General features: G+C 40.1%; 1 protein-coding gene and 1 pseudogene across 1 annotated transcript; one reads left to right on the forward strand and one right to left on the reverse strand.

Annotated features, from left to right (window-relative positions):
- Positions 1–970: 970 nt before the first annotated feature.
- LOC123572160 (TRPM8 channel-associated factor 2-like) lies at positions 971–9,730 on the forward strand (annotated as a pseudogene).
- Positions 9,731–15,625: 5,895 nt separating this feature from the next.
- LOC102137724 (TRPM8 channel-associated factor 2) lies at positions 15,626–16,577 on the reverse strand. Its single transcript, XM_015448216.4, is given in 4 exon segments — positions 15,626–16,055; positions 16,057–16,114; positions 16,117–16,421; positions 16,423–16,577. Coding segments are annotated over 4 exon segments (708 nt in total). The 5' UTR covers positions 16,473–16,577; the 3' UTR covers positions 15,626–15,760.

Genomic DNA, 16,577 nt, shown 5'->3' on the forward strand with positions numbered 1-16,577 from the left:
GTGAAGCTTTGAGGGCTTCTTATCAAGGGAGTTTATGAGAGATCCAGCGTTTCCAGATGAAAATCCTGACCCAGGTTCGTGGCAATAGGCATGGAAACTGAAATGAACAAGCACTCGACAAAGCTCAATGACTAAATGAATGTGCAAAGCGGAGAGAGGAAGAGGGCAATCGTGATTCTAAGACTTTGGTGGTACCTATCATTTTGAGAAACCAGGAAGAAAGATAAAGTACAGGAATTCTTGAAACCCCGTCTCTACTAAAAAAATACAAAAAACTAGCCGGGCGAGGTGGCGGGCACCTGTAGTCCCAGCTACTCGGGAGGCTGAGGCAGGAGAATGGCGTAGACCCGGGAGGCGGAGCTTGCAGTGAGCTGAGATCCGGCCACTGCACTCCAGCCTGGACGACAGAGCCAGACTCCGTCTCAAAAAAAAAAAAAAGTATAGGAATTCTCTTTTGATATTATAATGTCCCAGGCTCAGAGAAAACCAGTGGCATGTATTGGTTCCAACAACCTTCACATGAAAACCCCTCAAGGTTATACTATCTTCCCGACAAAGATGGGAAAAGTAAGCTTAAGTATTTTCTCTAAGAGGAACCGTGGAGCGGGTAGTTCAATTTCTTCCATATAGATTTCAGCTGATAACTGTGATGCTCCTTAAGCAGATCGATTTAAAGTCCAGGCCAGGGGTAAACCATGGAGATCATTTACAGCTGTTACAAATGAAGGACAACTGTCAATGTAATCCCTGATGCAAGGAAGGGGCTACAAGAAGGACAGTTGAGTGGTGGAGGACAGAGCTGTGGAAAACATCTAAGTTGGTGGAGCTAAGGAAAGAATAAGAGAGAATAAGAGGTGATGTCTGCATAATAAAAATAAATCAAGAGAGTGAGACTTCTTAGATATTGTACTTATGAAGTGTTCTAGAGTCTGGGAAATCAAGAAAGGTAACTACATATAACCTCCATGAGTCTGGCTATAAGCTCTATCAGGCATGGCGCTGTGAGAACGAGGGTAACTTGCATTTATCCATTTGCTTGTCGTTCATTCATTCACCGTACTTTCCTTTGCAGCAGCTGAGAGAACCATGGTGACAACTCCCACTGCTGCTTTCAGGGCCCTCATGGATGGAGTGACAAGATCTCCCCAGAGTCCCCGACCCCAGTGAACTCCTTATTAGAGAATCTACCTTCCCCGTGATGGTGAATGACAAGGGCCAGGTGCTCATTACTGCCTCCTGCTAGGGCCAAGACTGCCTCGTGGTTGTGTCCCGTGAGGGCTACCTGTTGCATGCTGGTTTGGCTCCATGTCTCCTCAATACAGTGAGCTGACTCTGTCCTTGTCCCGGGGATCCCATAAGAGTGCACCCATCCTTGGCACCACTAGGAAATGTCCTGCAGGACTCTGGTGTTGAGACACAGATTGATCCAGAACCAGGACTGCCCTGGGGGTTTACTGCATCAGTGCCTTCGATGACACCATGACTGCAACGCCGATCCAGTTTGGGACATGGAAGGGGCTTACTTATCCGGGGCCGGGCCTGGTACTGGGTCAGCAAGTTCGGCCATGACAAGGTGCTGTCCAGGTTCCTTGGGATCAAGGTGACCACTGTGGCTGGAGTGTACTTCCCCGACACCTGTGGGGACACAGAGCGCTTCAAGGTCTCTTAAGAAGGTTCCAAGATCCCACTCCATGTCAGGGGAGTGTCTGTTCCCCCATTAGGGAGTCTGACTCAGGATAAACAACAGAGTTGGTTTCCCTTGTCAACGAGCTTCCATTTCAATACAGATTGTTTTTGATTCCGTTTGGAACCACCACAAATCAAAAGCACGATGATTAAAAGGCACCAAGACACAAGAGAGGTGGGCCCTCACTGCCACTCCCTCCTGTGGCCAAAGCTGAATAGAAAAGCTTGTCTTACTCACCACTCTATTTCCCTGCCTAGTGCCTGGAACACGGAGTGTTTATCAATATTTCTTAAATAAATGAAGTTGCAATACGGCTTTAATCTTTCCCCAATTATTTTGTACAAACTTTTGGTCATGTTGGCGGTCATATTGGATAAGAGAAAACTTTCCAATTGTCTCCTCTTTCCCACCCTTGCATATATGCAGGAGTCAGTACTTCTGAGAATATTTTTAGCAATATTTTGTGGGGGATGACGATGAAAACTGCCAAGGGAAATAATCAGGTTTTAATTAAATTTCTTGCTCATTGACATTGTATGGTCCCCCTTGTGAAGTGACCCCAGAGAGGTGGAAGAATCTAGACGCAGAGTATTCAGGGAATGATAGAAGGATTTATGTGCTATGTCTGGAAAAGTGTGGCTGCAGTGTACTTCATTGACACCTCTGGGGACAGAAGCCAGTTTGAGGTCTCTAAGAAGTGGCTCAATATCCCACTCCATGTAATGTGAGTGATACTTCGCTAAAAGGAGTCTGAACCATGTTAAATATCAGTCCTATATCCCCATTTTCAAGGGGTTTTCAGTCTAGCAGTGGAGAAATTGGTCACTGTGTAATGGAAGAGTTACAAATCGCCAATGTAATTCTAAATCTTACATGCTATGGATAAGGGACAACATCTTCTGGTTTTTCTGTGCTAGGCACTGAGTATTAAATGCCTTCAGAACAGGTTATTTTTCTGTTTTATTTGCTATTGTGCCTCCCAGTTCTAAATAGTTAGAAAGAGATGGTGGATAAGTGGAGAAAACAACTATAAAATTCATGGGAAACAAGAATCGTGTCTATTTTGCTTACCACCGGATCACTAGCATATAGTGCAATATCTGGCTTACAGTAAGTGCTAAATAAACATGGAGTAAATGAATGAAATCTAAGGCAACGTAGTCCAGGGACAGCAGGGAGACTGCAACATGTTACAGTCTATGTCCGTAATTCAGGGATTTCCTTCCCCAGGCATGGAGTGGGACCCCTGGGTGAGGGTATGTCTGAATGGAAAGTGGGGCAGCAGGGTGGTGATGAAGCCAGAGGAAATCTTGTAGCAACTTCTTCCACAGAGGAGCAGGATCACTCTGTCTAAAGATAGAGAAAAATGGGACAAAAGATGAGATTTCTCATAACGCTAAGATTGGATCGAATGAACTCTGACTGTCCTGTGACTCGAATCCCAAGAAATTGACAAGTGAAGCTCTTCCTCATTTAACTAATTCCTTTGTCTACACAAATCTACTTTAGTCTTTGGCACAGATGAATAGTGTTCCATGGGGTGGCCATAGTATGCTTATTCAACCATGGAAATTTGGATTAGATCTAATGCTTATTGTTACTCAAAATTTGAAAATGACTGATTTTATATGTCATTGCATACAAGTGCAAGCATTTCTTTGGCATACGGTCCAAGAAGGTCAGCAGCTAGTTAAAAAATATTTATTTTTGAAATGACAGATGCTGACAAATTGTCATTTTAAAAGGGTATACATCAATTTGCACTTATAACAAAAATACAGCCCTAGACTGTTGCTAGTACTGGATAGAATGAATTTTTGTTTGATATTATTGTCAGTATAGAAGTGAAGAAATGTTATTTTAATTTGTGTTTCTCAGGTTACAAATGCAGAGGATGATTTTATATATTTATGTTCATTTATATTTCTTCTATAAATCATCTATTTCATTCTATTTAGCATTTGTCTTTTCCTTATTGATTACTAAGTGCTATTACAGAAAACACTTCTTTGTCTATTTTACATGTTGCAAATATTTCGTTCCATTTGTTTTTTATTCTTGTTTTTGGTGTAATATATATGTTTTATATCTGTATGTGGTCAAATCTATCAGCCTTTTTCTTTATAACGACTTTTATTGTTTAGAAAATCTCCCATTACAAATGTATATAAATATTTTTCTATATTTTCTTCTAATACTTTCATGGTTGTACATTTTACATTTAGCTATTTAATTTATATGAATTTTTGTATTATATCACGTATATTATTTCTAAATGTATGGCCAGTTATGATAGCATCTTTGACCTTGCAAAAGTCAATATTTTATTGATTGACTTTAATGGTTACTTTTTCATATAATATGCTTCCACATTATATTAATTTGCTCTTCCAACTCTGTCCTCTGGACTACTGCCCTATTCATCTAATTCTGCACCAACCATACTGCTTTTGTTACTGCAGCTTTGAAGCAAGTTTCACCATCTGAGAAAACAAATTCTTCTCTATGTCCCTATATTATGTTACTCAACATTTCCAAAAATCTCTTATGTGTTTTTTTTGATACTTATTTTTGCAGATTAAACTATAGAATCAGCTTATCAATTTCCTTTAATATATGTCAGAATTTTTAGCAGGATTATATTCAAATTAGAGATTATTTAGGGATAGTTAATATCTTACTTTTCTTAAATTTCCAACTTTTATTTTAAGTTCAAGGGTACATGTTCAGGGTGTGTGGGTTGTTACACAGGTAAATATGTGCCATGGTGGTTTGCTGCACAGATCATCCTATCACCCAGGTATTAAGCCCAGCACCCACTGGCTATTCTTCCTGATCCTCTTCCTTCTCCCACCCCCCACTCTTCGACAGGCCCCAGTGTGTGTTGTTCTCCCCAGTGTGTGTTCTCATCATTTAGCTTCCACTTACGAGTGAGAACATGCAGTATTTGATTTCCTGTTTCTGACTTACTTTGCTGAGGATAATGGCCTCCAGCTCCATCTGTGTTCCTGCAACTGACTTTATCTCATTCCTTTTTAAGGCTGCATAGTATTCCATAGTGTATATGTATCACATTTTCTTTATTCAGTCTATCAATAATTAACATCTTAAAATATTGAATCTACTCATCTAGGAACAAAAATGTGTCTTCATTTATTCAAGTATTGCTTTCTATTCTTTGTCAAGTCTTATAGATTTTCCCAGAAAGCCTTTGCACAATTCTTAGTAGAATTATTCTTGGTCATTAAAATTTGTTGCCATTTTATAAACTATAAAATTATATTGTTCTATTAATAATGGAACATTTTATCATTATCTATTCCTACTTAATAGAACAATTATTAAAATTTGTGTTTCTCTTGAATTTAAACAACTTGCTCAACTCTTTCATTAGTTATAATAGTCTGTCAGTTGATTCCTTATGTTTTCCACTACTTCCCAGCAAATAATGGAAACTTTTGCTGGTTGCATTGTAACGTTTATTTATTTTGTTAGCTAGGATGTCCATTATCCATTAAAATTATGATTGGTATCAGTGACAGAGAGCAGCCTTGCTTTTTTTCCTGATTTCACAGGAATGCTTCTAATGTTGTGATATTACTTGTGTGTGTGTGTGTGTGTGTGTGTGTATATATATATATATATATTTTTTTTTTAGAAGGAGTCTTGCTCTGTCACCTAGGCTGGAGTGGTGCGGAGGCACAATCTTGGCTCACTGCAACCTCCGTCTCCCTGGTTTAAGCGATTCTTCTGACTCAGCCTCCTGAGTAACTGGGACTACAGGCGTGCACCACCATGCCTGACTAATATTTGTATTTTTAGTAGAGACGGGGCTTCACCATATTGACCAGACTGGTCTCAAACTGGTGACCTTGTGATTCGTCCATCTTTGCCTCCCAGAGTAATGGGATTACAGGCGTGAGCCACCGCGCCAGGACCAATATTACATATTCTAACGGATACTCAATCTATACAGATAAGAAGGTTTCCTTCCTAAGATTTAGTTTGTTTTTTTAAATGAAAAATAAATTTTGTCAGCTGCTTTGTTGTTATCTATAGGAATAGCGAGAAAATTGATTGCTTTATTTATTTATTTGTTTGTTTATGCTGCATCACATTAATTCCAGAGTCAGAGCATTTAACCACTAAGCTATACTGATATATTTTAGAAGCCTCTCTCTCCATCCAAAAACTCAAGAGTTGAAACAAAATGGATGTTTCTGCTTATGCATCACTAGGCTTAATATTTTGTTAACTACAACATCCCTTTCTCTAGATATTGTTGTTTCATGGTAACAGCAGCAATGTGTGTTCACTCCTAGAAAATCTCAACCACAAAGAGTTTTTCTTTTGTCTTGTTTTTGAAGACATTAACTTGAAAAATTAGTCATGAAACCTCTAGGCAGAATTGATGCTCAAGTTAAAATGCTATTCATTGATTTGAAAGTGAAAAGAGAAACTGTCAGAGTGCATTCTCAACTTTATGCTGAAAATGAATTAAGAAGTAACTTACAGTAGTTACAAAACTTACAAAACTTACAGTAGATTAATCAAAAGAGCATCTGACTTTACCCCTAAGCGAATTCTCCTTTCTAGTTTCTTAGACATTGTTTGATTGACTCATCCGCACATGACCTTGAAGAATACATGTACATAGAATGTGACTGTGAGTGTTATCATTCATTTTACACCCATTTTTAGGTGAGTGGTGTGCCAGGATGTCCTGAGTCTGGATTTGGGACTCTGAGGGGAGACAGTAATATTCTCACCTCTCCAATTTAGTCTTAATTCATTTTATGGAATCTTTTTGAGATCCTGAGAATGGTAAACGGGCTTCCTCATTTTTTTTTCTAGATATCTACATTTTCTCCCATTTTCTCAAGAACCAACAAAATCTTTGTCATCTACTCAAAGCTTTTGAGAATCCCCCTACCTCGACGTCTGGCCACTTTCCATTGCCAACTCTGACCCCAATTCAATTCTTCCGTGAAGTCACATGGGAAGATTCTGGACTTATTTTTCCCTCATTCTTACTATCTTGTGACTCCTCTTTTCTTGAAAATTTAAATGATAATTTACCTGTTTGCCCGTGAACATGATTGACAAGATCCTAAGTGTTGTTATGCACCATTTCACCCACTGATCCCAGCAACATTATGCATTGTAATTCAATTATGTTTGTTCAATTGGAAAATAAATTTTCAGAGCATTCCCCAGGAGGACGCAAGAATTGAGATCTGCACATCAGTTACAATGCTTTCTGGATGGTGGAAGGGAATGGTTCTGCTACCAGCCTGGCCACAGCCTGCGTTATTTTGTCCCAGAGGTAGAACACAGGCTCGGGGTCCTCCACTGTCTGAAGGTTTGCTGTTGGCATGGTCAGGATGACGTTGTTCATGGCCACCTCTCCCTAGGGAGCTGGATTCTCCTCATTACGCCTCTTCCACTCCTCCAGGGATGTCTGACCTGGGAATGAAGGTTAAAAGAAGGTGATACCTGCTCTGTATGCCTGGAGGGGTTTTTGAGAGAATCCAAAAAATTATTGAAAGCGGAAGTAAAAGTGCCATGAAAAATGTCAAAAGTTAACTTAAATGGGGGGGTGGGGTGGGGGAAGAATGCTTTACCTTCAATTTACCCTGCCCTACACCGTGTTTTCTGGGTTTAAATGGTAGCACTTTGGCCACATCGAGAGATAACTTGGTGACTAATAAAGTCTTTGTTGTTGTTGTGGAATGAAATGCACATCCCTGTTCCTTTTCCATCTTTCTCTCAGGGCTCTAAGGATAGCGGGTCCATATCGCCCAGACCACTGTCAGCCCTCAAGACTCCCTCCTCTTCTTTCCATCACTCAGCCCCTACCCCTCACACAACGAACCCACTCCCACCTCCAAACTTGCCTCTCCTCTGAGTCCAGCCTGAACCTGAATCGCCCGCTCATCCAGCTTGAAGTATGGACCCGACACAGCCCCACGGATGATGACGGACACGGGGCCCAGTGTATCTCTGGGAGGCACAACAGTGTAGAGGAGTCCCCCTCTCTCCCAGAGGCAGGAGATGGACTTCTTTGTTCTGTCCAAGATGTACTGACACGACAGTCACCACAAGGGGGCAGAAGTAAGTTCCCAGTGGGCTTAGGTTATCCACGTGGCACCGGATCAGCACCTGCCACAGTGAGAAACCAGCAAGAGTGGGTGAAGGGACTTGTGCTGGGGATGACTGAATATGTGTGTGTGTGTGTGTGTGTGTATGTGTGTGTGTGTGTGTGTGTGTACATGCATGTGTGTGTTCATGGCCAGAAAGGATAGGTTCGGCCTTGTCCCAAGCACACCTAGGAGGAGGAGCGTCTGAGAGTGACCCATCTCTTTGGAGGGAGTGGAGGTTTCCTCCCATATATTCACTTTCTCCAGGTCACCCCTTTCTGTTCATAATTATTCCTGGTTTTCTATAGAGATTTGGGCTTTTTTCTTTGATTTAATCAAAACCAGCCCCGAGGTAAATATTGACTCAAAGACACTGACTATGCCCCTGTGATTTCCTACAGGTATTGGATAGGAGAGGTGAGGGACTGCATCCCAGATTTGTGTCTGTGGAAGTGATTCCTATATCTGGGGTGCTGTTGGAGCTTGGTCAACAGTGAGATAATGTTTCAGATGCTACAGGAAAGTGTAATTAGAAAGACTTTGATACTGGGTCAAAGAGGAGGAGGGGATAAAGGAAACATGTTTTTTGAGCACTTGTTTATGTGTCAAGCTCTGCTAGGGGCTTCATGTTCTGTATCCCATTTACTGCTTACAACAACCGAAGGTTTTTCTGTGACTACTTTCCTTGCCTGTAAAATGAAGGTGATAACTGCTCTGTATGCCTGGAGAGGTCTTTGAGAGAATCCAAAAAATTATTGAAAGCAGAAGTAAGGGTGCTATGGAAAATGTCAAAAGCTGACTTAAATAGGGAGTGAGGGAAGAATACTTTACCTTCAATTTTGCAGCGACTGCATCCTCAGGAAATATAGCTTCTGCGGTTTGTCCTTCAGGTAAGTAGAGTCCAGTACTCACCCAGGAATGTCTGTTATCTGATAAGAACCATGGGAAAGGTTGAGATCTTCCCATCCCCATGGCTCCACATTGGTGGAGAATTCCCGTAATCGCTTCCAGAGCTAGTGGATCTCCCGTGCACACCTCAACCCAGCCAGACTGCCCTAACTGAGGCCTCCCATACCTCACTTACAATTCCTGGTCTCCATCTCCTTAAAAGTTTATGAGAAAGAATGACGATGTGGTTTGGTTCTGTGTCTCCACCCAAAGCTCATCTTAAATTGTAATCCCCATGTGTCAAGGGAGGAACCTGGTGGGAGGTGATGGGATTATGGGGGATGGTTTCCCCATGCTGTTCTTGTGATAGTGAGTGAGTCTCCTGAGATCCGATGGTGTAAAAAGTGGCAGTTCTTCCTCTGCTTGCATTTCCCTTCTCCCTCTTGCTGCCTTGGGGAAGAAGGGGCCCGCTTCCCCTTTGCCTTCTGCCATAATTGTGAGTTTCCTGAGGCCTCCCCAGCCATGCAGAACTGAGTCAACTAAACCTCTTTCCTTTACAGATTACACAGTATCAGGCTTTTATTTATAGCAGTGGGAAAATGGACTAATACAAATGGCCTTCATGAGGAAGAGGGTCCCTAGAATGCCGCTGAAGTTATTCAGTCCACCACTTCTGCAATCCTACACTTCCGTATCCTCTCTCACCAGTCTATACCTTCACTGATCTCAATGCTGATTGGAGATTCTGTGAAACAGACAGAAGAGGGAGTCCAATCATGAAGCAGCAAGGAGCTGTCAGTTCCTGATTTGACCATTTCTTATGCCAAGGATATCAGGTAGGCCTGAGAGCTGCCCCTGATGACTGGGTTTTTCTTATTCACAAGTGGTAAGCCCTTTTCTTTGACATTTTTAGGATGTCTTTGTGCACAGACGCATCGATGGGAATCCCTTCCTGGGGGACTTGACACATGTAGGAAGAGTCTTCTATGAGTTTCTCCAGCCAGTTCGTTTCTAAATTTCTTCCCTTGTTGTGCAGCATGGACTCAAATTGGGACAGAGCTCTGTGGATGTGGTAGTTTGTCACCCCAGGCATGGGGACTGGGAAGAGACCTTTATGGCATCTCTTATCTAAGATGCCTAGGCCAGAGCATTTAAGAAACCTGTTTTCTGGAAACTGACATAAACTGTTAAAATTTGGGTTTCTGGAGGCCGAAAACCAGGCCTGCTTGCCAATCGGCAATCCTCCACCTTCTACAGCAAATTCTACTATCTTCTTGACATTCACGTCAGTGAGTGAGTGACAGCAAAAGACCTTTAGGTCACTGACGAGAAGGTCTGTTCTGGTCCACTGTAAGTTATTTTTTGGTAACATAGGACCCAACTTGTGCATTTCTGAGTTCAACCCAGTTTTTCCATTCTGGTCCGCTGCTGGCCAACACAGTGCATTGACCACAAATAGGCTAAACCTGTGATCCAATATCAAACGCTCATGACCTGCCAGCACTACATGCCCGCGGCCATAGTGGGCAGCTGCAGGAAAGCAGCCAAAGGAGCTATCTATTCCTAAGGGCAAGGCAGCGACCCGTGCACCAGCAGCTGACAGGGGGATCCTCCTGTCCTGAGGTCCAGCTTTGACATCCCTTCAAGGAGCTGCTCTTGATCCTGCCTGAGATCCTCCGAAACCTGGAAAGGAGATATTTCTCACATTAGTGCCTGTAGGACATGTGAGTGTAAAATAGAGCAGAAGAGAATACCCAAGACCTGAGCTTGTTTGGTACAAAACTTTAAGAGGCAAGAGAAGAAATGCTATTTTAATCTTGCTTTATACACCTTCAGTTTTAACTAGCAGTAATTAATATCATAAAATGATGGTATTTTCATCTATAGGCAGAATATATGTTGAAATGGGTGCATACATTCTCCCAGATACGTTTTCCAGGATGAACTACTGTCTTAGTAAACATTCTATCCTGATTTATAAGTTGTTTATTTAAATAGTTAAAAATATAAAATAAATAAAGCTTGGAAAACAGTCTCACATTCCCTTAGAAAGTAGTCCTGCTTATAAATTTGAACGGCTTATATTCCACAACATGTGCACACATTCACACACACAACATTTAAAAAGGCTGTGAAGTTCTCAAATTATCCTTGTCAGAGCTCTGAACTATCTTTTGTTATATTTACTTTTCGCTGTTTTTAAGTAGACCCACTGGAATTATTATATGAAGAAAAATGTTTAGTTCATTCCTTGTTATCAATTAAATCACCAAAGCATAACCACTTTTTAAAACTGTTAAAGTATTTTAATATGGTATTAAATTGTGTTTTAATTACATCTCTTGGTACAGACATAATTGTGTTAAAATGCAACAATTAAAAATGAGTGAAACCCACAGCTTATAGAAACAGTGTACACAGAAAAATCCAAACTAATATTGAAAGTGTTATTGAAAGTATAGAGAAGTGACTGGAAGAGCATATATTAGAATATTTTCAGTGAGCTCTGGGTAGAATCACTACCCAGATGGGATTTTAAAAATGCTTTTCTATATTTTTTCTGATTTTATTTTCATCATCAGAAAAATAACAGTTACATATTTTACATTTTTGTTTATTGATTTCACTGAATACTGTGACAACAACCACTGTAAGTTACTTCTTAATTCATTTTCAGCGTAAAGTTGAGAATGTGCTCTGACAGTTTCTCGTTTCACTTTCAAATCAATGAATAGCATTTTAATTTGAGCATCAATTCTGCCTAGAGGTTTCATGACTAATTTTTCAAGTTAATGTCTCCAAAAACAAAACGAAAGAAAAACTCTTTATGGTTGAGATTTTCTAGGAGTGAACACACATTGCTGCTGTTACCATGAAACAACAGTATCTAGAGAAAGGGATGTTGTAGTTAACAAAATATTAAGCCTAGTGATGCATAAGCAGAAACATCCTTTTTGTTTTAACCCTTGAGTTTTTGGATGGAGAGAGAGGCTTCTAAAATATATCAGTATAGCTTAGTGGTTAAATGCTCTGACTCTGGAATTAATGTGATGCAGCATAAACAAACAACAAACAAACAAATAAATAAATAAATAAAGCAATCAATTTTCTCGCTATTCCTATAGATAACAACAAAGCAGCTGACAAAATTTATTTTTCATTTAAAAAAACAAAAAACTAAATCTTAGGAAGGAAAACTTCTTATCTGTACAGACTGAGTATCCGTTAGAATATGTAATATTGGTCCAGGCGCAGTGGCTCAGGCCTGTAATCCCATCATTTGGGAGGCAAAGGTGGGCGAATCACAAGGTCACCATTTTGAGACCAGTCTGGTCAATATGGAGAAACCCCATCTCTACTAAAAATACAAAAATTAGCCAGGCATGGTGGTGCACGCCTGGAGTCCCAGTTACTCAGGAGGCTGAGGTAGAAGAATCGCTTGATCCAGGGAGGTGGAGGTTGCAGTTAGCCAAGATTGTGCCACTGCACCACTCCAGCCTGGGTGACAGAGCAAGACTCCTTAAAAAAAAAAAATATATATATATATATATATATATCTCACACAACATTAGAAGCATTCCTGTGAAATCAGGAAAAAAAGCAAGGCTGCTCTCTGTCACTGATACCAATCATAATTTTAATGGATAATGGACATCCTAGCTAACAAAATAAATAAACGTTACAATGTAACCAGCAAAAGTTTCCATTATTTGTTGGCAAGTAGTGGAAAACATAAGGAATCAACTGACAGACTGTTGTAACTAATGAAAGAGTTGAGCAAGTTGTTTAAATTCAAGAGAAACACAAATTTTAATTGTTCTATTAAGTAGGAATAGATAATTATAAAATATTCCATTATTAATGGAATAATACAATTTTATAGTTTATAAAATGGCAACAAATTTTAATGACCAAGAATAATTCTACTAAGAATTGTGCAAAGGCTTTCTGGGAAAATCTGTAAGACTTGATAAAAAATAGAAAGCAATACTTGAATAAATGAAGACATATTTTTGTTCCTAGATAAGAAGATTCAATATTTTAAGATGTTAATTATTGATATACTGAATAAAAAAATGTGATACATATACACTATGGAATACTATGCAGCCTTAAAAAAGAAATGAGATAAAGTCAGTTGCAGGAACATAGATGGAGCTGGAGGCCATTATCCTCAGCAAAGTAAGTCAGAAACAGGAAATCAAATACTGCATGTTCTCACTTGTAAGTGGAAGCTAAATGATGAGAACACATGGACACATGGGGAGAACAACACACACTGGGGCCTGTCGAAGAGTGGGGAGTGGGAGAGGGAAGAGGATCAGGAAGAATAGCCAGTGGATGCTGGGCTTAATACCTGGGTGATAGGATGATCTGTGCAGCAAACCACCATGGCACATGTTTACCTGTGTAAGAACCCGCACATCCTGCACATGTACACTTGAACTTAAAACAAAAGTTGGAAATAAAAAAAAGTAAGATGTTAACTATCCCTAAATAATCTCTAATTTGAATATAATCCTGCTAAAAATTCTGACATATATTAAAGGAAATTGATAAGCTGATTCTACAGTTTAATCTGCAAACATAAGTATCCAAGAAAACACATAAGAGATTTTTGGAAATGTTGAGTAACATAATATGGAGATATAGAGAAGAATTTGTTTTCTCAGATGGTGAAACTTGCTTCAAAGCTGCAGTAACAAAAGCAGTATGGTTGGTGCAGAATTAGATGAATAGGGCAGTAGTCTAGAGGACAGAGTTGGAAAAGCAAATTAATATACATATGCAAGCTTATTATATGAAAAAGCAACCATTAAAGTCAATCAATAAAATATTGACTTTTGAAAGGTCAAAGATGCTATCATAATTGGCCATACATTTAGAAATAATATACGTGATATAATACAAAAATTCATATAAATTAAATATCTAAATGTAAAATGTACAGCCATAAAAGTATTAGAAGAAAATATAGAAAACCATTTTAATAAATTTGTAATGGGAGATTTTCTAAACAATAAAAGATGTTATAAAGAAAAAGGCTGACAGATTTGACCACATACAGATATAAAACATATATATTACACCAACAACAAGAATAAAAAACAAATGGGAGGAAATATTTACAACGTGTAAAATAGACAAAGAAGTGTTTTCTGTAATAGCACTTAGTAATCAAGAAGGAAAAGACAAATGCTAAATAGAATGAAATAGATGATTTATAGAAGAAATATAAATGAACACAAATATATAAATCATCCTCTGCATTTGTGACCTGAGAAACACAAATTAAAATAACATTTTTTCACATCTATACTGACAATAATATCAAACAAAAATTCATTCTATCCAGTACTAGCAACAGTCTAGGGCTATATTTTTGTTATAAGTGCAAATTGATGTATACCCTTTTAAAATGACAATTTGTCAGCATCTGTCATTTCAAAAATAAATATTTTTTAACTAGCTGCTGACCTTCTTGGACCGTATGCCAAAGAAATGCTTGCACTTGTATGCAATGACATATAAAATCAGTCATTTTCAAATTTTGAGTAACAATAAGCATTAGATGTAATCCAAATTTCCATGGTTGAATAAGCATACTATGGCCACCCCATGGAACACTATTCATCTGTGCCAAAGACTAAAGTAGATTTGTGTAGACAAAGGAATTAGTTAAATGAGGAAGAGCTTCACTTGTCAATTTCTTGGGATTCGAGTCACAGGACAGTCATAGTTCATTCGATCCAATCTTAGCATTACGAGAAATCCCATCATTTGTCACATTTTTCTCTACCTTTAGACAGAGTGATCCTGCTCCTCTGTGGAAGAAGTTGCTACAAGATTTCCTCTGGCTTCATCACCACCCTGCTGCCCCACTTTCCATTCAGACATACCCTCACCCAGGGGTCCCACTCCATGCCTGGGGAAGGAAATCCCTGAATTACGGACATAGACTGTAACATGTTGCAGTCTCCCTGCTGTCCCTGGACTACGTTGCCTTAGATTTCATTCATTTACTCCATGTTTATTTAGCACTTACTGTAAGCCAGATATTGCACTATATACTAGTGATCCGGTGGTAAGCAAAATAGACACGATTCTTGTTTCCCATGAATTTTATAGTTGTTTTCTCCACTTATCCACCATCTCTTTCTAACTATTTAGAACTGGGAGGCACAATAGCAAATAAAACAGAAAAATAACCTGTTCTGAAGGCATTTAATACTCAGTGCCTAGCACAGAAAAACCAGAAGATGTTGTCCCTTATCCATAGCATGTAAGATTTAGAATTACATCGGCTACTTGTAACTCTTCCATTACACAGTGATCAATTTCTTCTCTGCTAGACTGAAAGCTCCTTGAAAATGGGGATATAGGACTGACATTTAACATGCTTCAGACTCCTTTTAGGGAAGTATCACTCACATTACATGGAGTGGGATATTGAGCCACTTCTTAGAGACCTCAAACTGGCTTCTGTCCCCAGAGGTGTCAGTGAAGTACACTGCAGCCACTCTTCTCCAGCCATAGCACATAAATCCTTCTATCATTCCCTGAATACTCTGCGTCTAGATTCTTCCACCTCTCTGGGGTCACTTCACAAGGGGGACCATACAATGTCAATGGGCAAGAAATTTAATTAAAACCTGATTATTTCCCTTGGCAGTTTTCATCGTCATCCCCCACAAAATATTGCTAAAAATATTCTCAGAAGTACTGACTCCTGCATATATGCAAGGGTGGGAAAGAGGAGACAATTGGAAAGTTTTCTCTTATCCAATTTGACCGCCAACATGACCAAAAGTTTGTACAAAATAATTGGGGAAAGATTAAAGCCATATTGCAACTTCATTTATTTAAGAAATATTGATAAATACTCCGTGTTCCAGGCACTAGGCAGGGAAATAGAGTGGTGAGTAAGACATGCTTTTCTATTCAGCTTTGGCCACAGGAGGGAGTGGCAGTGAGGGCCCACCTCTCTTGTGTCTTGGTGCCTTTTAATCATCCTGCTTTTGATTTGTGGTGGTTCCAAACAGAGTCAAAAACAATCTGTATTGAAATGGAAGCTCGTTGACAAGGGAAACCAACTCTGTTGTTTATCCTGAGTCAGACTCCCTAATGGGGGAACAGACACTCCCCTGACATGGAGTGGGATCTTGGAACCTTCTTAAGAGACCTTGAAGCGCTCTGTGTCCCCACAGGTGTCGGGGAAGTACACTCCACCCACACTGGTCACCTTGATCCCAAGGAACCTGGACAGCACCTTGTCATGGCCGAACTTGCTGACCCAGTACCAGGCCCGGCCCCGGATAAGTAAGCCCCTTCCATGTCCCAAACTGGATCGGCGTTGCAGTCATGGTGTCATCGAAGGCACTGATGCAGTAAACCCCCAGGGCAGTCCTGGTTCTGGATCAATCTGTGTCTCAACACCAGAGTCCTGCAGGACATTTCCTAGTAGTGCCAAGGATGGGTGCACTCTTATGGGATCCCCGGGACAAGGACAGAGTCAGCTCACTGTATTGAGGAGACATGGAGCCAAACCAGCATGCAACAGGTAGCCCTCACGGGACACAACCATGAGGCAGTCTTGGCCCTAGCAGGAGGCAGTAATGAGCACCTGGCCCTTGTCATTCACCATCACGGGGAAGGTAGATTCTCTAATAAGGAGTTCACTGGGGTCGGGGACTCTGGGGAGATCTTGTCACTCCATCCATGAGGGCCCTGAAAGCAGCAGTGGGAGTTGTCGCCATGGTTCTCTCAGCTGCTGCAAAGGAAAGTACGGTGAATGAATGAACGACAAGCAAATGGATAAATGCAAGTTACCCTCGTTCTCACAGCGCCATGCCTGATAGAGC

This window comes from Macaca fascicularis, chromosome 3 (assembly GCF_037993035.2).
Source record: "Macaca fascicularis isolate 582-1 chromosome 3, T2T-MFA8v1.1".
Taxonomy (NCBI): Eukaryota; Metazoa; Chordata; class Mammalia; order Primates; family Cercopithecidae; genus Macaca; species Macaca fascicularis.